Source organism: Actinia tenebrosa, unplaced genomic scaffold (genome assembly GCF_029948245.1).
Source record: "Actinia tenebrosa isolate PJP-AT-01 unplaced genomic scaffold, QUT_ActTen_1.0 PGA_scaffold15__27_contigs__length_11533743, whole genome shotgun sequence".
NCBI classification, from domain to species: domain Eukaryota; kingdom Metazoa; phylum Cnidaria; class Anthozoa; order Actiniaria; family Actiniidae; genus Actinia; species Actinia tenebrosa.
In genome coordinates this window covers 316740-344733 of record NW_028292575.1, presented here as the reverse complement: position 1 = coordinate 344733, position 27994 = coordinate 316740, and the positions used below count along the sequence as shown (strand labels likewise).

The 27994-nt window shown below is 38.4% G+C and overlaps 2 protein-coding genes and 1 long non-coding RNA gene across 4 annotated transcripts; 2 read left to right on the top strand and 1 right to left on the bottom strand.

Annotated features, from left to right (window-relative positions):
* Positions 1-533: 533 nt before the first annotated feature.
* LOC116288858 (receptor-type tyrosine-protein phosphatase S) lies at positions 534-27672 on the bottom strand. Of its 2 annotated transcripts, none has more exons than XM_089030720.1 (36): positions 27628-27672; positions 27190-27286; positions 26046-26347; positions 17386-17536; positions 16575-16891; positions 15997-16135; positions 15607-15908; positions 15287-15434; positions 14857-15186; positions 14460-14747; positions 13930-14000; positions 13157-13376; positions 12758-13063; positions 12581-12687; positions 12159-12354; positions 11992-12082; positions 11578-11812; positions 11022-11073; positions 10575-10692; positions 10211-10332; positions 9882-10021; positions 9721-9808; positions 9572-9648; positions 9362-9401; positions 7951-8048; positions 7748-7864; positions 7439-7593; positions 3979-4114; positions 3605-3754; positions 3422-3521; positions 3177-3250; positions 2412-2546; positions 2204-2335; positions 1971-2119; positions 1555-1690; positions 534-1402 (listed from the first exon to the last, which is right to left on the bottom strand). In XM_089030720.1, the coding sequence occupies exons 2-36, from the start codon at positions 27275-27277 to the stop codon at positions 1322-1324; spliced, it is 5391 nt and encodes a 1796-aa protein (XP_088886846.1). In that variant the 5' UTR covers positions 27278-27286; positions 27628-27672; the 3' UTR covers positions 534-1321. The 2 variants fall into 2 exon arrangements, with proteins under 2 accessions (XP_088886846.1, XP_088886847.1); XM_089030721.1 differs by having other exon boundaries at positions 9882-10018.
* LOC148910777 (uncharacterized) lies at positions 18146-18429 on the top strand. Its single transcript, XR_016119878.1, has 2 exons — positions 18146-18257; positions 18326-18429. It is a non-coding gene; the product is annotated as an uncharacterized LOC148910777 (long non-coding RNA).
* Positions 19841-25906, top strand: LOC116292759 (uncharacterized). The gene is made up of 2 exons (XM_089030572.1): positions 19841-25734; positions 25803-25906. The coding sequence occupies exon 1, from the start codon at positions 19841-19843 to the stop codon at positions 25484-25486; it is 5646 nt and encodes a 1881-aa protein (XP_088886698.1). The 3' UTR covers positions 25487-25734; positions 25803-25906.
* Positions 27673-27994: the final 322 nt, after the last annotated feature.

The window sequence follows — 27994 nt, the reverse complement described above, 5'->3', positions numbered from 1 at the left end:
GTGGGTCCATAACTAATTTTGACCAACGTTTGGCGTCATATCGTGGTAAATAAGAGGACATACCACGCTCAACCATCGTAAATTTGTTTTTTACTACAAAACTCACAAAACTCTAGGAAATAGACTGCACGAAATCTTGCATGACGCCATTTGTTGGTATGGCCTCTTATTTACGACGTTTTTTAACCAATCAGCGCGCGAGAAAATTTACAATTGTGGTAAAAAATATGATATATTCTAAGTTGTTTTCAGGTATTTAGAAGTTCACTAGTGTTCACGAATATAAAATTGTATAATTTATAGACTGGTTTTTCGGTGACTGTTAACTTTTATTTTTTGTAGTAAAATGAGAAGCAAAGGCAGAAAAAATCACGAATCTGGATTGCTTACGATCCTAGTTCAAAATTCTAGTACTGTAGAAGCAAAACTGGCCATGGAGAAAAGTTGAAGCTGACCCAAGTTAAAACAAGGTAAGACGGCGAGAAAAAGAATAATTTAAAACAGCAACAAACAACTAAACTAAGAAAAAATGATTTGAGTTAAGCTATATATTTATAATTATTTATGATTATTCTTTTATTACTATTTTCTGCGGAACAATTTTACATGCATTATATTATTTTCGTTAAGAAATGGTTCATAAGTAGCGTGCATAATTTTTTTTTTTTTGCCTTCAAATTAATCCTTACAAATTTCATATTTTCCTATATCTCTTCCAACCTACAATATTCATACGAGCTCATTCCCATCCATACCCTCATGCTCTATAAACACTCTTACGCATTCCTTAACATTTTACCCACCGAAAACCCTTCCCCCTCTCCCCTTGCTTGGGTCCGAATACCTGTGTTTTCCAAAGTATTCTCGGAGTCACTTCCGAGATTCTATGCTTTAAATTTGCTATGAAAATGTAAACTAATTAGCTTTATACGCTATATCAAACCTGAAATAGTTGACTAAAAACGCATGATCCCCCAAAAAATGTTTGCATAATTTCATGCAGCCCCTCATTTTTGGTTGAACAAAAAGGTATGGCACCCTCCCCATTTGCACCAGCCCACTCCCCCCCCCTCGCTTCTTTCAGTAAAAAAATAGCAGATAAGCTCATATATATCTTAAAAATAAAGTAGTGGATAACTATTCTAACATTTACTACAATTTAGCTAAATTTACTTTAAATTATAAGAAAAAGCAATTAGGAAATAGAGAAGATAATTCATAGTGGATGATTATCACACCTTTTTACTACAATTAATTAATACTCTATATCAGAATCCCTCTAAAAGTTATTTGAAATCCACTCGTCCAAAATTAACAATATTCAACAACTGGAAAAGTTAGCGTATTCATCGAATGAATCGAGGTATTTCTGGATGATTTGGTAACAGAAGGCATATTGGGTCTATAAAAGAAAGAGAAAATATCACTAGAAAAAGAACGAAAATGAATACAAGATTTTCACTGTACCTCCGCTAAATTGTCTTAAAAGACTCATCTCTTGAATCAAAATTAATTGATGTCACAAAATCAATTGCTTCTATTTAAAATTATTACCAGTGATTCAACAGCTCCTGGACGGTTTGAACGTATACATTTGACCACTTGGAACACATCGATGACTTGCTCTTGCTTCATTCTCTCCAGAATCGAAGATATTGCACAGAACGTCCCACTTCGACCAACACCATTACTGGGGAAAAAAGAGAGAAATGCATTTGCACTCATTTAAAAAACTTCGAAACAAAATGACTTAAGGTTTAAACGATATTGTGATAAAAGCCGTTTGGATCAGTTGTGGTTGTTTGCGTTGGGTCATCAGCATGAGGGATCAGGCTGGTCAGCGTGTTGCTGTCCATGAGTACCTAGAAGCTTGATTCCCACTTGCCAGCTGCGACTTTTCCTCTTATCCGTCAGGCCTAAAGAATTAAACAGTTCGATGAGTGGCATCAGTATTTTCAGAGATAACAAACCTGCACTGGACAACAAATGGCGTGGCGTTATTGCTCTGTCTTTGTGACTGCTGAACTTCATTTAGCAATTCTAACACAGTCTGTGGATTGTCGGGGATGGACTTGTCGGCCCATTTCAAGTGCTGCAGGTGTTGAACAAGAACCCTCGCCTGAAATAATAATCGGAAATCATACGTTAAAGTTGCCCATTGCATGAATCGAATATATTCCTGTATGTTACGTTGATGGCTTACCGATTTGTATGACACATGCAGGCTTCTTGCAACAACTTCCCGTGATGCACCAACAACTCGCGTGTCTTTCAGTTCAACTGTAACAGCACCGTATTTGTCAGATCCTTCATGTGGCCAGTACTGTGGAAACTGCTGTAATTACAAATTATCAAAACAGTTGCAGCAATTAGATAAACACGAGTTAGTCCTTTAATAGGCAAGAACTTACCTCATTTTTTTCTTCGAGCGTATTGAGCATCACGATCGTTTTGATGTCATAATTCACAACCATGATCCAGAAATCTTCGATGGTGTTCTGTAATGGAGCTTGTGTCAAGATGAAGGCGTTGCGCTCTCTGTAGGCCTGGACATTAATTTAGCAATAAATGAAACGATTAGTAATAAGGGAGAAAACTATACATAATCAAAAACATTACATGCAACGATGCAATGACTTTAAGAACACTCAGACGAACTACTTTTGTAATGCATATTAAAATTTGGCACAGCTTTGGGTATACTTTTTTGAGGTCGTGCTAAGTTTCTACGATAATGCATTCTATCATAAACGACATGGATACGTAAAAATAGATATTTAAAAAAATGTACTTGGAGTTTTTGGTGTTGCCACATGTTTTTTATTCCCATACAACACTGAACCTGGCGGGATTCGACTTGGGTCGCATTGATGAGAGGCGAGCGCTCTCACCGTTACGCCATCCGTGCTACGCCACCCGTGCTTCACATCGCCCACAGTGCATTTCTGGCTTGGTATGCAAAATTCAAGAAAACTTTCGCCAACCTTTATTAAAATAGACGTATGCTTCCAGGAATTACACATCAGTGCATCATTAAAACATTTCGTAAGTGTGTCTGATTGTTTCTACATACAACGACCACCTCTCGTGACAATAGATTCAAGATCATCATCGTCAACATAATGTCACCGTTCAGTAACCACCAATACAACATTTTGATTGGACTAAATACTTACATCGGCAAAAGACGCATTTATGTAGTCCGTGTTCTTTGTATCTTCTCTCATTAGTTGTACTCGGCTGTCATTTACTTATTGGCCATGAAAGAGAAATATTTGAACAGATTTCATCATTACTACTTTGAGTGTAAAACAAATAAAAAATCTTCGCAACACTTTTTAGGCCTTGCTTTTCCTTTGGTTTTTTTTTTCCCCTTGGGCTTAGTCTAGATAAATTGTTGTAGAAAAATTAAAATACTTACAAGCTATAACATCAGAGTATCGGTTCTTGTACGCATTTTCCTTCGACCCACCAACATCACACTCGTTTTCTGCATAATCAGCTGTCACAAGGTTTAGACGCTAAAAGCAAAATGCGAAAAATTAACGATAGAAAAATATTTCGAAACCCAAGAGTTTTGCTTGTCGTGTCAATTCAAAATTACCTCAAATTCCAGTGCGTAACCAGTTGCATTTTTCTGTGGACTAATTGTTAACAGCTTGTTCATCGTAGCCTGTAGTTTAAAGGCTTGTATTTCTGTGTTCCCGCAAGTAAGAGATTCTAATATAGCCAGATGTATGAAGACGTACTGCTCCTATTCATGAACACAGATGACGAAATAGACGTTCATATCTTTTTTTCTTATCTGTTTTTTCCCCCCAATTTTTTCTACAGAATGGGACAAAGTTGAAAGAAGGGAAGGACTTTGATTCCCTATTTGATCAGGGTAATTAAGAAATAGAGGTAAAATATAATAATAATCAACATCAACATAATCATAATCATAATCATAATCATAATCAATTTGCTGTTCCTTACGTCAGTTTGGACCATGTTCATCCTGTCTTTTCTGATCTTTGAGACGTAGTTTGCTATTTCGACATTTCGCAGCTTCTTTGATCGTTCCAACATGGCGTCGATCACAATGTAACATCCCGTACGACCAATACCAGCGCTACAGAAATGAAACCAAATAGAAAATAGCGTGATTTAAGGTGTAACGTTGCAAGCTTTTGATTTGGCTTCAAAAACTTGCAACGCAAGATGACGAATTTTCAGTAAATCGATGTGTGTAACATGTCCATGGCCGATTTGACGCGCAACAAAATGGCGCCGTCTGTAGAAGAAGTAAGTTTAAACAGTACAGCAACTGCAACGATTGTCTAAACCTAATGAAACGGATAAGATGAAACTTTTGCAGTTGATAAAAAATGATAAAAGCAAGAAAATAAGAAAAAAGATAGCAGTGAGTGAGTTGGCAGCGCGTGGAACGAATACTAAAGTGAATGTTGCGCGAAAAGTTGTTCCCGTGTAACATCTCGCAAAAAATCAACACACAAATGGCGCAATAGCGTTGCACGAAAAATCGGCGTTGCAAGTTGTCCCGTGTAACACCACCTTTAGAGTAAGTTAATGGACTACTTCGAGGATACGGCGGCCATCTTGCCAGGAGGCAAAACAAAACAAAGATAATAATAATATAATAATAATAATAATATTTATTTATAAAGCGCAAATACAAATCTGTTCTAAGCGCTAGTAAACAAACGACAAAGACAACGACAAAATAAAATAATTTACAAAGAATATGCTAATTTGAAGAGATAAGTTTTAAGTTCAGTTTTGAATGAGGCAAGACTTGATGCATTTCGGAGAGATATTGGAAGTGAGTTCCAGAGTTCAGGAGCAGCCACAGAGAAGGAGCGATGACCATAAGATTTAAGATTATAAGAATGTGCTGATAGAAGAACTTGTGATGCAGAACGAAGATTACGGTTCGGTTTATACACTGAAATGAGTTCCCGGATATAGATAGGAGATTGGCCATGAAGAGCTTTAAAAGTAAGTAATAGGATTTTATATTTGATTCTAGATTCAATTGGTAGCCAATGCAGATTAACGAGGATAGGTGTAATGTGGTCATGTTTATGGGAAAGAGTGATTATTCTGGCAGCAGCATTCTGTACAGATTGTAGTTTATCTAAGAGTTTGTTTGGTAAGCCAAAGAGCAGAGAGTTACAGTTGTCGAGTTTGGAGGATATGAACGCGTGGACGAGAGTTTCAGTTGTTTTCAAAGAGATGTATTTTCTTATTTTAGCAATGTTTCTGAGATGATAAAAAGAAGACTTGCAAATATTATTCACATGACGAACCAAAGTAAGATGCGTATCAAATATGACACCAATGTTCCGAGCATGCATTGAGGGCATTATCACATCAGAACCAAATTGAAGAGAAGGAAGAGTTAACTGTGGGCTGTGCTTTGAAGAAAATAACAGGAATTCAGTTTTGCCTTTATTTAGTTTCAATTTATTTGTAGTCATCCAAGCATCAATATCAGATAGACAGTTTTCAATCAGATTCATGGAATCATTAAGGGACAAATCATCATTACAGGAGAAAGGAATATATAATTGAGTGTCATCAGCATAAAGGTGGAAAGGCATTCTGTGTATTCGGAGGATATCAGCTACTGGAGAAGTATAAAGGAGATACAACAAAGGACCAAGTACAGAACCTTGAGGTACGCCACAATCAAGTTGAAGGGCTTCAGAAGAAAAATCATCAATGGAAACAAATTGAAAGCGATCAGTGAGGTAGGACTTAAACCATTGAAGAGCTATGCCAGAAATGCCAAATTTTGTATGGAGACGATCTAGAAGAATTTGATGATCAACTGTGTCAAATGCAGCAGATAGGTCCAAGAGTAGCATGGCAACACAAGAACGATTGTCAATGGAGTGGAGGATATCATTTTGTACTCGAAGAAGAGCAGTTTCACAGCTATGAAATGTTTTGTATGCAGACTGCAATGGTTCATGGAGATTGTTCAGAGACAGATAATCATTTAGCTGAAGGGAAACGACTTTTCCAATAATCTTGGAGATATTCTTTAAATTAGAGATAGGGCGATAATTTCCAAAAATTTCATGATCAAGAGATGGTTTTTTCAGTAACGGTTTTAAAACAGCAACTTTAAGAGAAGATGGAACAACACCAGTTTGAAGTGACAGGTTAACGATTTCACATATAGTAGGCAGTAATGCACCAAAATGTCCAAGTAGGAGACTTGCAGGAAAAGGATCAAGACTACAGGATTTAGATGACATCTTTTTCGCAATGGCTGATAATTCATCAATAGAGATAGGCGAAAATGAATCAATTTTACAATCCAGTTTAGGTGAATCCAGATAAGAGAAATCATTTGAAAGATGTGACGTAGGAACGAAGCCATTTCTGATGTTAACGATTTTGTTTTTAAAGAAGTAAACAAAATTGTTAGCTAGATCTGTGGATGAAGTTGAGGTTGGTAGTTTTTTCTCAGGTATACGGTGTAGCAATCGATCAATAGAACGGAATAGATCATTACTGTTAGAACCAGCATCAGTAATCAAATTAGAATAAAAATTCATTTTTGCATCAAAAATCAGTTTTTTAACAACATTACATTGATCAACATATAATTCACGGTCAACCTCTAATTTGGAACGTCGCCAACGTCTTTCTAGATTACGACGCTTTGTTTTATTAATTTGAATTTCGTCAGTATACCATGGAGCTCTTGGGCGAAGGGAGATGGATCGAGAACGTAAAGGAGCATGTTTATTTAAAATAGACGATAAAACAGAGTCATATTGAGTACACAAATCAGATAGTTGAGTAGCAGGACATTGATATAGTGCAGAGTTCATAATATCTTGTTGGAGACAATCAGCATCTATTGCACGAAGCTTGCGATAAGAAATGCTTTTTGATTGAAGTAGAGGCTTGTTTACAGATAACATACAATGAACAGCATAATGATCAGATAAAACAGGATCGTGTACAGTAAGGTTGGTCACAGATAAAATCAATAAAATCAGACGGTAAATATATAGAGTTTCGTTTGTCTTTCTTTCTTTTATGGGTTAAGGTGATCGATCTGCCGTCTTAATTCATCTTTTCTTGTAGTCTCTCGTGGTGAGCTGTTAATATCAATGTCATTAATGTTATAAAGCTTTTGCCCCCTAAACGATCCATAATGCTTTGCGACCCGTTGTGGCCGCCGTATCTTCGAAGTAGTTTATTGAGAGTGTTTGTAAAATTTAATGGCCACCGTCTTGGATGCACTTCTGAATTTTTTGGTTTGATTCTGTTGTTTTATTTAAAATGGTTGTTATATCTTTGATTTCCTTTTTATGATGTTAAATTAGCAAATGCTATTTTACTGAATAAAACAAATGAATCATAAAAAATCTAAGTAGTTTGGTCAAGATTAGGTAAAATACATTATCAGTACCTGCAGTGTATTACGATTGGTCCTGAATCCTGAGGATTCATTGCTTTAACTTTTCTTCGGAAAGCAAGAACAGCAGTTGCATAATGTGGTACTCCTTTGTCAGGCCACACGGTGAACTGGAAGTGTATCACGTAACGCTTCTCGTCACTGTTTGTCTGTACCAGAAAAAAATGTGAACGGCAAACAGTGGATGTTAGTGAATCAATACATCTTTTTAATCCTTTGTACAATCAAAAATATCATCGGGTTTTCTAGTCTGCTCCATTATGTCAAATCCTAATTTATTTTTGATAGCATGTATACACTGACCTTTTTCAACAAGAACGTACGTATGGTGTAATCCGGGAACACCTCGGTCTTATGGATATTCACATTTATGTGTCGGTACGTTTCGTTATTTTCTGGCCAATACTGATGGCATTTGGTCTGTGAAAATAATAATCAGTCTTGATAAGATAGAAAATTGGGAACTGAGAGACCGATTACAAACCATTGTTTTTGTTATTACTAACCTTGCCCAGCTCTTTTAGTTTGGTCAGCATAACTATAGTACCAGTATTTTGCTCCCAAATCATTTGCCAAAAGTCTGAAAATGTTAGCTCTACTGGTCCTTGATAAGAATAAATAAATAAATAATAATAAGTCTCCAAATGTTTGATCTACTGGTCCTTGATAAGAATATATGATATTTAAATGTCAAACTCGTGACATAATGTTCATTTATGGCTCCCAATCTCAGAAGATAGCTTTAAGGTGGCTGGACCCCCTCACGCTTGACCGCTACCTTCCACTTTTGGAACGCTGGTGCATAAACGTGTTTTATCCGATTGCAAATCTTTTTTTGCACATAAGTCACATAAAGATTGAATTAATGTTTGATGCAGTTTTTAGTGAGATCGGGCGTCATAACACGTGATTATGATGAAATATTTGTTTTCGTTTAGAAAATAATTTTAGCCTTGCAGAGCGTTCAACACTAAAATGCTTCGTACCACATAATTATATACTGGATGCCTCCATTTGTGGGGATTTTTGAAAAAATCTATCTAGCTAATTATAAGATATTTGAGATTATTTAAATATAATGCATAATCTACTTCAAAACTAAACAATGGATTTCATACGGCCGAAATTAATATTTCAGAGCTATATATTCACAAAAGTCATTGCTCATTTAGTTTTACTCTGTATCTAGTTTTAAAAAGAACATTTTGAAGGTAATCGACTTATGCGATTTTGTGAAAACGTATAGTGCAGAAGACGGGGTAAACCGTTTGATGCGCACTTTTCATCGCAGTTTTCTAGTCAATCTTACTAGATCTTCCATTATTCTAAAATTCGCTGATCATTTCTCTCAAAACTACGTCAGGATACAAATTAGAACTTAAACTAATATTACACAAAATTGCAAGACTATTGAACTCATTTAAAGCGGTCTAAAGCGAACGAGAAATACAGAAAACATTGATCGTTTCCCAACGATTTGATGCTCTGGGAATTCTATTGTTTGCTAATGACCATAACACCAAATTCTTTCGCACCATGCACGGTCTGATCTCGCTTGGCCGCTTTCCGATTTACTCCCGAAGCATGGTTATACACAGTTTTTTTTATTCAAACGTGGGACGTTTGTCACAACTCTGTATTACCATGCTTCGGGAGTAAATCGGAAAGCGGCCAAGCGAAAAAAGATTTGCAATCGGATAAAACACGTTTATGCACCAGCGTTCCAAAAGTGGAAGGTAGCGGTCAAGCGTGAGGGGGTCCAGCCACCTTAAAAGTACTAGAACAATAATCTAAAATGAACTTGATTAAAGTTAGACAAGTCGACATGTCGACAAGTTGTACGCTCTATAAAGGCGATTTAAAATTTTCTCCAGCATGTTAACTTTAATCTCGTAAATGTATTAGTCTAGATGATACCTTGTGCAGCAATATATTTACGTTTCGTTCCATCGAATCCCTGTTGAACAGATAATAGTAAGAAATGATGCCTAGTCTAAATAGTTAGGCTTTAGCACTCGGTGCACTAATTGTGCACGCATTTTAAACTAACCCAATTAAGGCGAAATTTCAATTTGTCACTCAATACAATATATGGTTGGCGTATGGCGGTGAGTGAACTATACTCACACTTATATAAGAAGCGTTGATGTAGTCGGAATCCTCATCACCATCGGTTTGTTCGATAATCACACGAGAATGGTCATCTGTACAAAAAGGAACACAAAAGTTTCGTATTTTCAAAGAAAAGATTAATAGGAATTTAAATCTGTACTTACATGGAATGACGTTGCCATATCGATTTTTTTTCTTGTTCATCGGCTTTTTGGCAAATGCCTTTGAGTAGGAAAGGGCGTTTGGTAGCTTCTATCAAAATAATCAAAATAATTTTTAACAAAATACTCAAGAACATTTATTAGCAAGTCTATGAAGTTCTTACCTTGTATTCTTCTTTCAGTCGTGCGTAGTCGGTGGCCTTGGTGGATTTCACGTACTCAGCGAATTGCCGCACTGGAATTGGTGTCACATCGTTTTCTATTGCTTCGTCGTAAATGTCATCTTGACTAGGAACAGCCTCTTCTTAAGAAAAAGCATACATGGCTGTTAGGTATGTAATCTAATTGTATTAATCATCTTTTGCCATATACTTTGTCTTATAAAATGGGTAACTTATGCTCGCTCCTACAAAGGATGATAGTTAGATTGAATTTGGTACCAGTGTCAAACAATACGAGATTAATTTCACGTAAAACGAGGAAGCCAACGTACCTGCAGTCGAAATAACCACTAATTCATTTTCCTGGCCTTTATTTACATTCTCACTTTCATTGTCTTTAATATCATCAAGTGGGACCGTACTTTCTTTCCTCGCATCTCTTTTTTGACGGCGACTGCAAAAGTAACACGATACAAAAGTGAATTTCAAGCTTGCGAGAGATTTTGCCTTTATTATCTTGTATTTGCGGGAGTACGCATTCTTGAAATAAAGCCTACCGCGGCTCCTTGTGCATTTTCCAGGAATTTGGCTTGATTCTGACTCTAAATCAGTATTTCAGTTATGAAGAGTTGTCAAGACTATCGTGTAAAGCGAAGAACACTATATACGGTGCCAGTGAATTGAAAAAGAGCTTACCGTTTAATTAACACTACTAGAACTATCATTGCCAAGATGAGGAAAAACGCAACCACGGCTCCTGCAGCTGGTCCAACTGGGGACATACCTTTACCCTTACCAGTACCTCCTTTTTTCTCTGTAAACATATTAGTATGTTTCTTGATTAGGTATATTATCTTCCTATTCTTATTCTTGATTTTATCACTCATTCCCGTGTTTTCTGCTCTGTCCATTTATCTATCTATCCATCCACTCATCATGCCTACTTTCGTTTATTTGGTAGATCTTTTTTTTTTTTTTTTTTTTTTTCTCATTCCCAAAATGACTCTCGCGTTCTTTCATTCTCCATCTATTACTTCATTGATCGGACAATCGATTAATTAGTTGGAGTTAGTATTTCTTCTTTATGAATTTTTTTTAAAATCCAAAGGCTTATGGGGGAAAGGGATGCACAGGTTATCATACCTTGGGTTACTTTAATTGTAGCTACTATTGCTGCTTGACCCGCATACACTTTCTTAAAAAAATAAAAATGAAATAAAGAAGACAAAATTATTTTCAAATATATGCAAAAACTTTGACCCTTTCGTACATATATACAAGTTTATCAAAAGTATATTGAAAATTATGGGGTATCCTCCCCGATATTTTTCTCGATTTGTCTATCACTATGGCTTTCCAAAGGCGGATCCAGGCAAAGTTTCAGAGGGGGGGGGGGGGGGGGGTCTATTTGAATTTAGGGCTAATTGAGTTTCTTCCGTCAACACAACGGAAAACAATGAAAAAAGGCATCAAATTCTTCAATTTTTTTTTTGCTGAAGGGGGGCTTCAGCACCCCTTTACCCCCCCCCCCCCCGCCTCCCCTTGGATCCGCCCTTGCTTTCTGAAAAAATATCAGTAATGATGTCCCATAATTTTTGATATACTTTTGATATACTTGTATATAAGTTTCTGTTAATCATTATATCCGATCTACGTACTAGACGAAAGTTTTGATATAATTTCTAGCAGGTGTACTTACTCCTTGACGTTCAGTAATCGCTCTTTCTACAACAGTAGATGTTTTTCCTTTGTCTAGTGGTACATTTTTATAGGTTCCATATATTTTATTGTCACCAACAGCAAAAGATGACTTGATCTCGTTTGGTTTCAGTTCTGCTGTGACGTAAAGCTCTTGTGCATCTTTGTAGTCACTGATATTTGGTGGTAAGTGACTGAAATCTTTGTTCCCTTTGATTACGATAACTTGATATGAACTGTAATATGTTAATAGTGACGTTAATAATGGATACGAAGTGTAAACTTCTCTACATAATTAGGTATATCTTGATGTATAGACCTGTAGCACACTCAAAAGGGGGAGATCTCGATTTTTAAATATATTAAATCAGAAAATGTGTTGTACAAGCTTAAAAATACAATTTGTAATAACTACCTGATTGGTCCATTTAAAGGATCAACTGACCATAATGGAACGTCAAATTTGTCCTTTAGAGTCACAGAATTCCCTGTAGGCTTAACAGGATCTAGAATATGGAGTATTTAAATGATGCTTTAGGCAGCGAGACAGCAAGCAAAACCGGAATCACTTATGAAACTTACTGTCAATGTCTGTGTCTTTTTTACTTGATTCACTTTTTTGACTCTTTCCACATTCTGTTGACGCAGTTACCCAGAATTCATAGCTTGTACCAGGCACAAGACTGTCGATTACCATGTTAGTTTGTGCTCCATTCTGCGTGTAAGTCTTTGAAAATGAGTACTTTGGCCAGTATGATTTAGAACCTTTTACTTCAATCTAAATCGAGTAAACAGGACACACTCCATAATTTGAACATACAATCAAACTAATCAACTAACCAAAATAAATTCAAGTGCCATCATATCGTAAGGCTAATCTAAGTATTTGAAAATCACCGAGTTATGACTAAATGTTTGAATATAATACTTATAATTATCAAAAATTACTAGATTTTACCTAGTCACCGAGTATTTTTGACTAGTCTCGATCACTCGCAACTTACCATATATTCATCAACAACCAATGATATTGGTGAGGGCTTTTTCCATCTTACTTTAATAGAAGTCTTCGTATGACTCTCAGCTTGTACATCAGTAGGGTTATCAGGCTCTGAATGAAAATCAAGCTTATTAGTTGTGTTCTGAAAATGGTTCCAAATATCAGAAGAATATCAACTCACGCGATGTCAAAATATTAATGGTACTTTTGGGTCCTGGTCCAACACTGGTATGACCCCTGACAGATACTCGGTAGGTTGCACACAATCTAAGGTTGTACAGTGTGTACTGGGTAGCCTGTGTTGTAGTATTAAACATTTCCTGTAATGATCTTCGTGAACGACCTCCCCCAACAACTATTGACCAAAAGATCTCGTACTTAGTAACCTCGCCGTTACTTTGATCTGTTGTTAACGGTTGCCAAGCAACCAGAAATGTTGTGTCGTTTAACTTTGTTGCTGTTGTGTTTTGTGGCCCAATATCAGGAACTGAGAGAAAGAAAGAAAAAAATTGCAGATAGTTGCAACTGTATCAAAATAAAATATCAATCAAACAAGGAACAAAGATAAATTCCTTCTCACCATCCTCTAATGTTTTTATTGTTGTAACGCTGCTTACAGGACCCATATACATAGTGTTTCGTACAGCCACTAAAATGTCGTAGTTAGTGTATTTTCTAAGATTCGTCAGCGTTGCATGGCCGACGTTACCCACGTCAGTCTGTTGTTGTGATCCGCCTTCTGGTGTGTAGAATATTCTGAATCCAGCCATAGGACCATGTAACAGGTCTAATTGTGAGTACTAGAATAAACAGATCTAAGTTATTCATTTAAAAGTTTTTAAACTTTTACTTAAAAGTAAACTCCTCATGATTCACAGAGTCAAAAATAGCCAGATTTACTTTCTAATAATGTCATGTCGTTTATTAATATGTTTTATCTTTAATATTCGTGAAAGACGTTGGATTTGTAGTATGCGGTGTCAAATTTCCCGTTTGAAGTATAAACAGGATATAATAACTCAAATCCCTTATGTTACGTCATAGTCATTAACATATTGGAAATATAAACCTTCGTATCTCAAAGACCCGACATTCAAATGACGAATTATTTTCACAATCAACTATTCACTATTTAAAGAATCAATTCTGAAAATATTGTGTAAAGGCTAATAAGCACTTTAAATTCCTCCAACATGGCGGCTGTGAAAACCATCAATTTCAGCTTATCCTATTAACAAAATTACAAGGCATGGGTCTTTTCACTTACACCGGGTTCATTGTATTTTTTAGGCCTTATGAGTTTAGGTACATGATATGGCATCCATTCACGTAGTTAATTATAAACTTGTTTACCTTCAAAAAAATTCTAATACTTTCTGATGACAGTAAATTTGTCCCTATGATCGATGGAACGCCTTGCGGCTCTACAAAGAAATATAATTATAGAATCATGAAATATTCAACAAGAAATTAAAATTTATGGAAACATTAAACCTTTTACAGCGGAATTAAATTCCATCTAATGGTATACTGATCCAGAAATTTTGAACTTGTTTTTTTTTTCGTGCGCTCACTAATTCTCAAAAATATGAGAGCCAATTCTATATACGTGGAAGTGTATGTGTATGAGTGGAATTTAATCGAAGAGCTCAAACTTTCCATATGAAAGATGCTGAAGTTATTTTCCAAAGCACACAATGATGCACGCAGGAAGGTGTGGGCATGTCTGCAAACTTAAAGAAAACTGTATACAACTATTAATATTCTACGTACGTAATATACTACTCAATTATAAATTAAAATGCAGTATTTTAAATGAAACTCGGCAAAGGTCGATGAAAAGCTCGGCTTTATATGAACAAGCAATTTTGAATGACAAATACCAGCAATTAGTGTTGAAGCATTTAGCCAACTGCTCCACAGTCCTTGCCCTACAGTACTTATTGCATTCATTCTGATGCTGTAGCTGGTGTACGGCTTGAGATCTTTAAACATGTAGTTAGAAGCAGGATGGTGTGCATTATAGGTGATGATTGAACCGCTCTGATCTAGGAGTTGTATGGTGTACGAGGTAATGGTCCCAACGTCATCAGAAGCAGTCATTGCTGTCCAGATGAGTGTCATCGATGTCTTGTTTGGTGTTACTGCAACATCTGGTGATTCCAGCACATCTGCATTATAGAAAGGCAAAACATGAGTACTAAGATTTTTTCATTTATTTTTTTGCAAACGAAATTTTTCAACAAAGATGGAATCAAAGAACCTTATCCCTTGACTTACTCAGGTTCACCGTCACTTTCCCCGATGCCTCATTCATTCCTCCACTTGGAACGTAGTTTGGATACGTTGCCCTACACGTGTAGAACGTGTTACAGATCACAGCTCGTGTGTTGGGATCTTGTCTTGTACAGTTGTACTTGGACACCACGTCTTCAGCAGAGACAAACTGTACTTGTAGTGTTGATTGTGTTGCACCGTTGATCTTTGTTCCATTCTTAAACCACTGTATGTCAGGTGCTGGTTCACCAAGTACACTACATGTTAGTGTAATGGATCTTCCTTTGATGGTTGGAAGGATGAGGTCATTTAGGCTTATTTTGGGGGCAACGACTGCAGTGAAACCGCACAATTATCATTATTGATTAGATTTTAATATTCCCATGAGATAAGTAAGGATTTCAGTTTAAAAATACTTTCTCGTATGACTTACAGATATCACATCCATAGACATCAAATCGTAGACAGACACCGCCCCCTGAGTTGTGGGTCTGAGGAGTAATTCTGATATAACGTGCTGCTATTGAATTCCTAAACCAGTTGACTCTGACGCCATTCCCATCGCTGCTTCCTTCTAAATTCTATTTAATACAATCCGGGAATGTACAAAAGAATATAATAATAAGTGGATTGTTAACATCAAAAGGCTTTTAATAAGCTCACATTAAAAAACACCTGTCATTAGATCATTAGGATGTACTCATATAGCAGGCTTATATATATGACTAATATTCATAGCCCAGACGATATTACCTTAACGACCTGTCCTTCTTTGTACTCATTCCAATATGTGTTATCAAAGCTGTAACTAACTTTGTATGACGCCACCCATGCATTCATATCTGGGTTACCTTGTGTTGCAATACCTGTCACTGTCTTGACCTGTCCAAGGTCAACCTGTATGTACTCATTATTACCATTTGTTTGGCTGCACCATGACGAATTGCCATACAGTCGAGCATTTGATGCAATATGAGAATCATCAGATGACGAAGATGACATCATCTGTGATTCTGTTATTTCTGAATTTTCAATACCAAGCGAATAGCTGCAACCTTTAACAAATTGAACAACACTTTATAAATTTGGAGAAATCTTATGACATGTAATGTCATGCAGAGCACTTCAATATTTGTTACCTACCTAACGAAAGTCCTTTGAAATCTACCCTTAGCATCTTCCAGTCTTGGTATTCCGTTGGTAGTACACGAACAAACCTGGCTCTGAAGGGGTTGGTTATTGCATTAGTAACCACTGTTGTTCTGTCAGAGTTACCGATGAACTGTCAAACGGAAAAGAAAGGGCGAAAAGTGAAAATGTTAACCGGATAGTTGATGCTACTTATTCTATGTCCCATAGAAAAAATAGATAAAAATAGATAAAAATTTATAAAAACTATAAAAATTCGACGACGTTTCGACATGTCTTTACGTACTTATTAAGTCAAAACTTACAAAAATAAAATAAAAGTTTAAATTTGATTTGTTTCGAATTTAGATATCAAAATATTGTGACTTACTTATTACATAATGTGATAGTTACAGCGAGATGAATAATTTATAAGATACACTCCTTTGAAAAATTAAAAATTAGGATTTTACATTAAGATCAATTTAATACTTGTTATTATTATTGTTAAAAGATTTACAAATCGTCAATTCACAATTCAACTTATAATAGTAAAAAAAACTGCAACATCAACTGGTTTCTAAGCACATTACCGCTGTTTCTCCAGACATGTCCTGATATGTTGTCCACTGCACGTTATTTGTTGAGTACAATACTTGATACTTTTTCACCCAGTGAATCTTGAAACTTTCCCCAGCCCCCTGAGTAGCTACAGCACATATGTAGAACACAGCACCAAGATCAATCTGTAGATAATCACCAGGTGTATTTTCTGTATTCGGAGCCCAGGCTTTGCTATTACCAAGTCTTCCATGATGTGGTGGGTAAGGCCAATAATACGGCGTTGATGTAAACCTGTGATTAGGTACTAAACTAGGATCGGGTATACCAACACTGTTGCTTGGACAATCTTAACAGGAGAAAGTTTAGAGGTCAAAAATATGTGTAGTATCGAGAAAGTGCAGACCTATGCAAAACATTAAAAACTAAGTATGTAAAGGGTCTCCGATAATATGTAGGGGCCGTTCGAGGAGTTGGGAATTGGAACGTATTTTTTAAACATTTATTGGGAACTAAGTATGAAAAGTAATATATACATAACATGAATAAATAGGAAGGTCATGAACGGGACCCGAGACCCATGCTAGGGTCTCTATACACTGAAAATGGAATCCTGGAAAATACCAAAAAGGCGATAAATATTTAGGCATCTCGACTCGGCGTCGGCGAGTCTGTTTTGTGCTTGGAAAAAATCGGAAAGCATCGAAAAAACTACCCTGCGAGCAGAGTCTCCTTTTACCTCCTCTATACCTCCTCTCGCCCGTAGAGGAGGTAGAGGAGGTAAAAGGAGACTGTGTTCGCAGGGTATGAAAAAACCACAAGAGTATATCAAATTAATTTTACTTGTCTGAAAAGGATATCCATAAATCTCTGTCCTCAGGCAGGGTGAACTAGGCTGGTATGTCTTGGGTACAAGACGTAGATATCTTGTAATAATACCATGGTAGAGAACACGACGTACAACAGTTGAACGATCATAGTTACCGTAGAATATCTGTGAACCAGAAACAAAAAGCCCACTTACACTAAAAGTGACAGATGTATGCCGGATACGTTATAAGTTGTCCATGTTACACCATCGGTAGATATATCAATCTGGTACCTCTTTACTCACTAGTTTATCATACTATCACTAATGCTACATTAACCTGTCAGTATTGTTCTCCTTATAAGTGGTCCATGTTGTACCATCAGTAAATGCATTTATCTGGTACGTCTTCACCCACTGATCTATCATACTATCACTAATGCTACATTACCCTGTCAATATTGTTCTCCTGATAAGTGGTCCATGTTGTACCATCAGTAGATGTATTTATCTGGTACGTCTTCACTCACTGATCTATCATACTATCACTAATGCTACATTACCCTGTCAATATTGTTCTCCTGATAAGTGGTCCATGTTGTACCATCAGTAGATGTATTTATCTGGTACGTCTTCACCCACTGATCTATCATACTATCACTAATGCTACATTACCCTGTCAATATTGTTCTCCTGATAAGTGGTCCATGTTGTACCATCAGTAGATGTATTTATCTGGTACGTCTTCACTTACTGATCTATCATACTATCACTAATGCTACATTACCCTGTAAGATATGGTCAGCGGTAACATAGTTCGCCATGCGCAAGAACGTAACAAGAACGTAACAAGAACGTAGCAAGGACGTTAGAGGATCTAAAGTCATTATTGTAGGCCAAACTTGAGGTAAATTCCGGTTTTCTTACGTTCAGATTTGTAAGTCTTATGTTAAGAATATAACTTTCTCGTTGTAGAACCGTACAATAGCGTATAAACCATACAAAGGTCATAAACTGTACAAAGTCTTCGATGACGAGATGTAATGAGAGTCGTTACGAATTAAATGAAAACTGAGTTACGCGTGTCTAAGTCTGGTCCCTACATCAAGTTCTCAAGTCGTCCAAAGTTAAGGTAAAAGGCAAATGGAAAACTAGTGATAAAGAGCTGAAAATTGTTACGTTACGACGAATGGAAATTACTGAGTTGACATGTCAACTGAAACAAACGAAGATGAGTCTGAAAACCCGATAAGCGAAGTATGTGGAAATGTTAACGCTAGCATATCAAAAATTAATGTCAATGTTTATGGTTCGCCGACTACTACTGGAATTTCAGGAAGTTATGAATTCCCTGCTATGGCAATTTCAACATGTAATGTTCCTGTTAATGGTTTGTCAAGAGCCGAAGGTCGACCGCTTAATGTTTATGTTAGTTCAGAGACCACAGGAACTCCGTCTAGCGAATTTCACCCGCCGACCACAGGAATACCGCCAACCGATGTTCATTGGTGTACCACAGGAATCCCATCACACAGTTTTTACGAATCAACAGGAAATTCATGGAACAATCTTCATGGGCCGTTGAACACAGGGATTCCAATTAATGTTCATGATATTTATGGATTATCAAAGACACTTATGCTACCACCAAGACTGAGGACTACGAACATACCGTATGACGACGTGGAAGGAGTACTTTCAGAGAAACTGACAAGCTTCAAAAGATCCTATAGTAGCTACAAAGGACACTTGACAAGAATTTATAACGAAATCGACCGAGCAATTAAACTATCAGACAAACACTTAGTTGAAGAAAAGAGGAACACAATGGAATCTACCTTCAAAGAACTGACAAGGATTTATGACAAAATGATGCAGCTAATGGATTTGCACGAAAGAGAGACCTTCACCAAAGAACACACCAACGAGATTCAACGGAGAGGTGCGTGTTTACTGAATTGTGGACAATGGCTGACGACTGTTAATGACCAAGCTTCGAAAGCTACCGTGCCAGCCGCGACAAGAGATTTAACAACGACGACGGTAGTGCCATCACCTCACATGTTTAAACACTTCGCTTCCGTCAATTTAACCGAAGAAGGCGACAGATGGAGCCGCAAGTCTTGCAGTAGAATGTCGTCAAAGTCCAGTCGATCTTCAACACGCAGTCGCGCATCTACAAAGGCTAAGTTGGAGAAGGCACGTCTACGATTGCAGCGGCTGGATGAGAGGAAGGAGCTAGAGAAGAAACTAGAAGAACACCGACTTCGAACAGAAATCGAAGAGGCTGAGATAGACATGCGGGTGGTGGACGAAATAGATAGTGATGGATAGCAAAACGAATTTCTCGACCTACCAATACAAAGTGACGGTGAGAAAATAGTCAAAATACTCGATTATCTCGAAGAATGTTCTCAGTCATCTAAAGTTCAACATACGGATGTGAGCCCTGACGTAAAACACGTAGATGTAAGGCTCGAAGTTGAGCATATGGACGTAAAGCCCGAAGTTAAGCACGTGAATGTAAACCCCGAAGTTAAGTACGTGGATGTGAAACCCGTAGTTAAGCACGTAGACGTAAAGACCGAAGTTAAGTTCGGGGATGTAAGCCCCGAAGTTAAGCACGAGGATGTAAACCCCGAAGTTAAGCACGTGGATGTGAACCCCGAAGGTAAGCACGTGGATGTAAAGCCTAAAGTTCAACACGCGAATGTAAAGTCTGAAGCTAAGTACGTTGACGTAAACCCTGAAATTAAGCGCGTAGATGTGAAACCTGAGGTAAAGCACGTGGAAGTGAAGCCTGAAGCTAAACACGTTGATGTAAACCCCAAAGTTAAGTTAGAAGATGTAGAGCGAGAAGTTAATGAGTCGCACGTGTATAGCGAAGACGGCGATCAATCCTTTAGATCAGATGAGAGTCACAAAGGCCAAGTGTTCAGCAATGAAACTGATTATGATTTTCTTCAAGATCGAACAGACGGCGACATTCGGTCGGCACACACCACGAACACTTCTACAGTTTTTAACGTTTTACGAAAACAACAAGAGACAATGGATGAAGTTGTCAGGACATTGAGCATGCCCAAGAGAGGATACATGTCATTCGATGGAGATCCACTGATGTTCCCATTGTTCATCAAAAACTTTGAGATAAACATCGAAGGAAGAGAGACACATGACAGTGATCGACTAAGCTACTTAATTCAATTCTGCAAGGGCAAAGCTAGAGAATCGATTGAACATTGTGTGATGATGCCACCAAGTGAAGGTTACTGTAAAGCAAAGGATATCTTAAAGAAGAACTTTGGTCGAACTCATGTTGTATCGAAAGCATTTCTAGACAAAGTCGTTAAAGGATCATGCATCAAAATAACGGAAAGTGAAAGGTTATCACAGCTCTCTCGCGATATGGAGACCTGTCTACTGGGATCGAGTGAGCTCGGACTTGAATCAAGCTTGAATTCTTTGGACACTCTAGGAAAGGTCGTAAATCGTCTACCAATTACGTTGAAGGCAAAGTGGGCTGAAAGGGCCAGTCAAATTTATGATCAAGGACTAACTCCCACGTTTTTACATCTAGCGAAGTTCATCGAGCAACGAGCTACCGTAGCAAACACTTACTTTGGTCAATTGATTCAAGATAACAGAGCTGACAGAGACGTGAAGATAAAAACTAGAGCCTATGGTGGTCCAGCTGCTAAGGTGACTACGCTCGCTACGACGTCAAACAAGAATCACTCCGAAGAAAAGGCCTCACAAATCAAAACCTGGCGACCCCACTGTCCTCTATGCGACAAGGAACATTATCTCGATCAGTGTGAAAGTTTTCGTGAAAAGACGGGAAAGCAACGTATGGACGTGACGTCGGAACGGGAACTCTGTCGGAAGTGTCTTAAAGGGGGTCACGTGGCGAAGAACTGCAGAAAAACGAGAGCATGCAACGAAGGAGGATGTAAAGGTAACCATCACCCTTTACTTCACACAGCTCTGGTGAATGAACAACGACCACGTAGTCAACCAAGCCTTTCTAGTGATAAAATAGTACCACGTGTAGAAACAAAGAGTGAGACGGACAACAGTTCTGCAACAACCAAGTCACCAAGCACGGTTCACTCTAGGACTGCGAATGTAGCCCACAATAACGCATTAAGGACTGACTCACGTCTGGTGAGTTTGAAGGTTATCCCTGTTAAAGTAAAGGCTCCCGACGGCGATCGAGAGGTAGAAACGTATGCTTTCTTGGACGACGGATCCGATACGTCAATGTGCCTACAAAGTCTTGCTGATGATCTTGGAATAAAAGGAGAGCCGGTGCGGTTCATTCTGTCTACTATGACGGGTGATCAAGAAAACAACGGAAGACAGCTAAGTTTAGACGTCACTGGAGTGTCAACTGAAAAGGGTGTACGAATAACGAACGTCTGGACGACCAACCGGCTGCCTATCACTGAAGAGAACGTTGTTGTCAAACAGGATGTCAGTGAGATGAATCACATGAAGGACATTGACTTGCCAGAGTTAATAGACAAGAAGATAACATTGCTAATCGGTAGTGACGTGCCCGAAGCGTTATGTCCTTTGGAAGTTAGAAGTGGAAAGAAGGGAGAGCCCTTTGCACTGCGAACGTTATTAGGATGGACAGTGACTGGACCATTGAGAAAGGGAAGCAGGCAAAGAGCAAGTATGAACTACATCCATGTTGATCAATCGATAGGATGTAATGAATCGGAACCAGTCTTAACGAACATACACGACGACTTTGTGCGCATGTATAATTCCGAGTTCTCTGAATGCACTGCGGAAGTTCGAGAGTGCCTCTCGGTAGAAGACCAACGTGCCAAGAAGATAATGGACAAAACGGTAGAATTCGTTAATGGACACTACCAAATAGGATTGTCGTGGAAGTACGAGCGACCACAGTTATCAGACAACAAGTCAATGGCAGAAACACGACTCATGTTACTAAAGAAACGTCTTTTAAAAGACCACAAGCTGTTAACGAAATATACGGAAACCATGGAACAGTATATATCGCGAGGTCACGCAGAGAAAGTGCAAGCAAGCGATCACAAGGAACAAAGTAACCGAACAAGTCCCCGGTGGTACCTACCTCACCATCCCGTGATGCACCAACAAAAGCCCGAAAAGGTCAGAGTTGTCTATGATTGTGCGGCATCTTACAACGGAACATCGTTAAACGAGCAGCTGCTGCAAGGTCCGGATAATACGAACTCGTTGGTTGGAGTGTTACTACGTTTCCGAAAGGAACGTGTGGCATTCTTATCAGACGTCGAGCAGATGTTTCATCAAGTTTATGTACAACCAAGTGACCGGAACGCGTTGCGTTTCTTATGGTGGCCAAATGGAGATCTTCAAGGCGAGCCTGAGGAGTATAACATGAACGTTCACTTGTTTGGGGCGACGTCGTCACCAAGCGTCTGCTCTTACGCACTCCACAAGGCAGCGGAAGATAGTAGAGAAGAATACAGTGTACAGACGATCGAAACAATCAACAACAGCTTTTACGTGGATGACTGCCTCAAATCGGTTGCAAATGTAAATGAAGCAATTTCACTTGTCAAAGAACTTACCTCTTTACTAGCAAAACGAGGTTTTAGGCTCACCAAGTGGGTTTCCAATGAAAGAGAAGTTCTATCAGCAGTACCGTCTATGGAAAGAGCAAGGTCAGGCAGTCTCGATATGGAAAAGTTGCCTGTCGAAAGAGCTTTAGGCGTTCAATGGGACGTTGAAAGAGACATGCTAGGATTCCGTCAAGGAAAGGAAACGAGCAGCACAAGAAGAGGTATCTTGTCATTCGTCGCATCTATTTACGACCCGCTAGGTTTAGCGGCACCATTTGTTCTCCCCGCGAAGATGATGTTACGACAGCTGTGTCGCCTCAATCACGACTGGGATGCAAGCCTATCAGAAGGATGTCTTAAGAAGTGGGCAGAAATCAAGAAAACGGTCGAGAAACTGATGGAAGTACAAATTCCACGCTGTTACAAGTCACCAACCTTGAAAGAGATACGAAGTGCAGAACTACATCACTTTGCCGACGCTTCTGCAGAAGGTTATGGCACAGCGTCGTATATCCGCTTGGTCGACATCGAAGACAATATTCATTGTACCCTGATCATGGGAAAGTCAAGAGTGGCTCCCTTAAAAACAATAACTATACCAAGACTAGAATTGTCAGCGGCGACCCTGGCAGTAAAGGTAAACAAGCAGATACGCCAAGAGCTACAAATGCCAATACACCGTGTTGTATTTTGGACAGACTCTGTTATCGTTATCGGATATATTCGAAATGTATCCAAGCGTTTTCATACATTTGTAGCTAACAGGCTACAAATAATCCACGATGCATCTTCTCCAGAACAATGGCGTCATGTACCGACGGAAAGTAACCCTGCTGATCTCTCTTCAAGAGGCATTAAAGTCAACGACGAAAAGGAGATGTGCAAATGGTTCAATGGTCCAGAGTTTTTACAAAGGGAAGAAGATTACTGGCCGTCATCACCAGACAACGAGCAAGAGATAGGAGACGAGGATGCTGAAGTAAAGGGAAGCAAAGCACAAATGTACGCTCAAGTCAAAGCGAATGTTGATGTCAAGAATGTTACCACTTCCTTAGATGAGCTTCTGCATCGTTGGTCAAGTTGGTACCGACTATGTAAAATGGTTGCATGGCTCCTACGCTACAAGCGATATCTGATGTGGCACTTCAACAAGACAAAACATCCTGCAGTATCTTCAGAACCATTAAAGGTGAATGAAATGTCGGAAGCAGAAGTTGAGGTGATCAAGCTAGTGCAGAAAGAGGCCTTTCCATCAGCACCAACCAAGATGCGTACTAAACATGGAGCAAAGATCGTACATGATCGTCTTCAAAACCTGAGCCCGATTACAGAGAATGGAGTCTTACGAGTAGGTGGTCGTTTGACAAACGCTCCACTAGACGAAACCCACAAGCACCAAGCTATATTACCCTCCAGTCATCATGTGACGAGTATGATTATCAGACATTACCACAAGCATAATGGCCATACTGGTCGTAACCAAACGTTGGCGGCGATACGGAAGAAGTTTTGGATAATAAAGGGACCATCTACTGTCCGGCGAGTTTTGAACTCATGTGTACCGTGCCGTCGTCAAAGTCAGCAAACTCCAACACAGATAATGGCACCGTTGCCGAAAGCTCGAGTGACCCCTGGTAGACCGCCATTTACATCAACCGGTGTAGATTACTTCGGTCCATTACACGTCAAATACAGACGCGGGACTGCTAAGCGGTATGGATGTATCTTTACCTGTTTGAGTGTACGCGCTGTGCACATAGAAGTTTCCTCCGATCTGACGTCGGACTCATTCATCCAAGCAGTATGCAGATTTGTTAGCAGACGAGGCGCACCTATTGAACTGTACAGTGACAACGGGAGCAACTTCCGAGGAGCCGAGTCGGAGATCAAAGAAGCCCTGAAACAATGGAACCAAGAGAAGATACGCGAAAGATTGAGAGAGAAAGAAATCCAATGGTATTTCAACGCACCATCCGCTAGTCATACTGGAGGCGTTTGGGAACGGATGATCCGTTCAACCAGAAGAATTCTTAGAGCCACAGTCGGAAATCAACTACTTGATGACGAAACGCTGTCGACGACACTGTGTGAAGTCGAGAAGATCATAAACGATCGCCCGCTAACAGCCGTCTCAAATGACCCTAAGGACATGGAGGTATTGACGCCAAACAGCCTTTTGCTTCTCAGACCGAACTCATGTGCTACGCCATGCCCGAACGACGATAACATCGCGGCAAGGGAAAGATGGAAGCTGGCCCAAAGTTTAGCAGATTCGTTTTGGAAGCGCTGGGTAGCCGAATACCTTCCAACGCTGCAGGAAAGGCAGAAATGGCTCAAGAAACAGAAGAACGTGTTGAAAGGTGATCTGGTAATGATCAAAGACGACAGCCTTCAACGAGGACAATGGCCCCTAGGACGCATTATGGAGACATATCCTGATAACCTAGGAGTAGTACGAAGAGTTTTGGTGCGTACCGCCAAAGGAAGCTACGAAAGAGATATCAGGAAGCTGAGCCTATTGGAACAACAGGAGGATTCTGATGATACCCCATGAAATAACAAGCGTGAATACACGTACTAGGAAAAAAAAAAAAATTAAGATAGTTAAGTTACTGTTATATAAGTATCATAAGTACCGTTTTTTTTGGTAAGGTAAAAAGGGTCAATGCCCTTTTGGGGGGCGGTGTAAGATATGGTCAGCGGTAACATAGTTCGCCATGCGCAAGAACGTAACAAGAACGTAACAAGAACGTAGCAAGGACGTTAGAGGATCTAAAGTCATTATTGTAGGCCAAACTTGAGGTAAATTCCGGTTTTCTTACGTTCAGATTTGTAAGTCTTATGTTAAGAATATAACTTTCTCGTTGTAGAACCGTACAATAGCGTATAAACCATACAAAGGTCATAAACTGTACAAAGTCTTCGATGACGAGATGTAATGAGAGTCGTTACGAATTAAATGAAAACTGAGTTACGCGTGTCTAAGTCTGGTCCCTACAACCCTGTCAATATTGTTCTCCTGATAAGTGGTCCATGTTCTACCATCAGTAGATGTATCTATCTAATACCTCTTTACTCACTGGTCTATCATACTATCACTAATGCTACATTACCCTGTCAGTGTTTTTCTCCTGATAAGTGGTCCATGTTGTATCATCAGTAGATGTATGTATCTGGTACGTCTTCACCCACCGATCTGCTATACTGTTTCCTTGTGTCGCCACAGCACAAATAAGGTGAGATGTCCTTAAGTCAATCTGTAGATATGGATCAGAGTCACTTGTATCGGCACACCACGATGAGCCTGATTTGTAATGTAGTCTGGCATTCTTGGCTGGGTGTTGAGGAGAAGAAGCTGTTATACTGCCATCTTGAATAGTTCCTGATTCCATTCCTAAAGAAACGTTTTCGCAACCTACAAAATTAGGAAAAACGATATTTTAATCATAAATATTTATTAAAGGAATTAGGAAAGGTTGTTACGTTGATTATTTGAAATAAATCATTACAGATCGTCTTGAATTGTCGCATAATTACCTTATAGGTACTGATTTTTTTGTTCCCTTAATACTCATAAAAATAGAAGAGGCATATTTTGCGAAAAAGACTCCTGCTCGTTTATCAAACAGTACTTATAAAGTGAAATTTAGAGGGATAGAGCATGAAACAGTTAAGGTATAGGAAATTTAATAGAAAAATATCACCATATGTTTTTGTATCCTTTGGTTATAACGTGATTGGAACCAGTGCAAAATTGGAGAAAATTAATAGTTGTTTTTGGACCTTAAATCTGCAAATCTCCATTTCTCACAGCTCGCAATAGATTTAAAGTTGACAGAAGTGTCGAAATTATGTGTTTTCTTCAAATATGATATTTCGTATGTTTCGAATATGACGTCACACTTCGGTACTCTATTATGTTAATTACAATTATGCCCAATAAGCACTTAGCATTTATATTTGAATAGCACCATCACGTTATAATCATGTCCAGGTATGTTAAAGTTAATAAAAAGGGTTTTACACCAGGGATTTAAGTCATTTCGAGTCGCTATTTTTCGCGGGACTTAATTTCGCGATTTAGTATCAATAGTGTACTCTTTCTCTAATTTTCGCTTACGATCATAGGAGGTTTGGCTATGTTTTACATTTACAATTTTAAGAATCGCTTTGCTATATGAAGTACAATATTAGATTGACGAATTTGAATGAAACTGCCGGACGTTTGGCGGAGTCTTGTAAAGTTTACTAACTCACCTGCAAAAGATGTAGTTATATTAACGAGGAATATCAACCCAGTTGCGATGACCCGGAAATAACGAAATTTGTAAATCACTCCTTCCATCTTGTTGTTCTGAGAAGAAAACGGCTCATTATGAAAAATGGAAAATAGATATCAAGGAAAACGTTATGCTAAATAGATATCAACAATTACTCGTACTCTCACAATATTAGAATGATAAAAAGGAGTATAAAGCTCCTCGATAGCAAGAGGTTTAAGAATTGAAGATCTTAATTGTGATGTACATCAGTGACGTTTTACCATTCTTCGTAATGTTAACATACAATTGAGTTTAACGATAACACACTGACTATCTTACTACTACATCGTTCACATATGCAGACGGTGTGTTAATCTCAACCAAGAAAACCCGTAGCAAGTAAGCAAATGAGATTAAAGAATCGAACACTTACCGGATAACGAGCGCGAGCATTCAACTAACTAGAACTCTTGATTAAATAAATGCAATACTTTGGGGCTATTAATATCTATTAGCTATAAATTCCGCATAGAAACGACATAACCCTTGAGAGGCACTCGAAAATCTGAAGCCATATCCAACATAGGCAGGTTCAGCTCTTACTATAATGATTCAAATCAGTTCTTCTCGTTTCTTTTTGTTTATAGAAATTTTCTTTCTAGATCATTTACTTGATAATTAGGGAAAATATATATCTTTATTTCTAGTATTAAAGTTTTATGATTCACACTAAGCCTCTTCCCTCGCTGCAAAAGTGTTGGATGTGACATCCAGCATGGATGATTGATGAGACAGCTACT

Excerpts from the sequence above, each read along its gene's own strand:
- LOC116292759 (XM_089030572.1), top strand. The coding sequence starts at position 19,841 with ATGGACGTAAAGCCCGAAGTTAAGCACGTGAATGTAAACCCCGAAGTT.
- LOC116288858 (XM_089030720.1), bottom strand. The coding sequence starts at position 27,277 with ATGGAAGGAGTGATTTACAAATTTCGTTATTTCCGGGTCATCGCAACT. Across the intron at positions 10,693-11,021 it reads TACAATTAAAGTAACCCAAG|AGAAAAAAGGAGGTACTGGT; the intron begins GTATGATAACCT and ends ATATGTTTACAG. Across the intron at positions 8,049-9,361 it reads TAAATATATTGCTGCACAAG|GACCAGTAGAGCTAACATTT; the intron begins GTATCATCTAGA and ends ATTCTTATCAAG.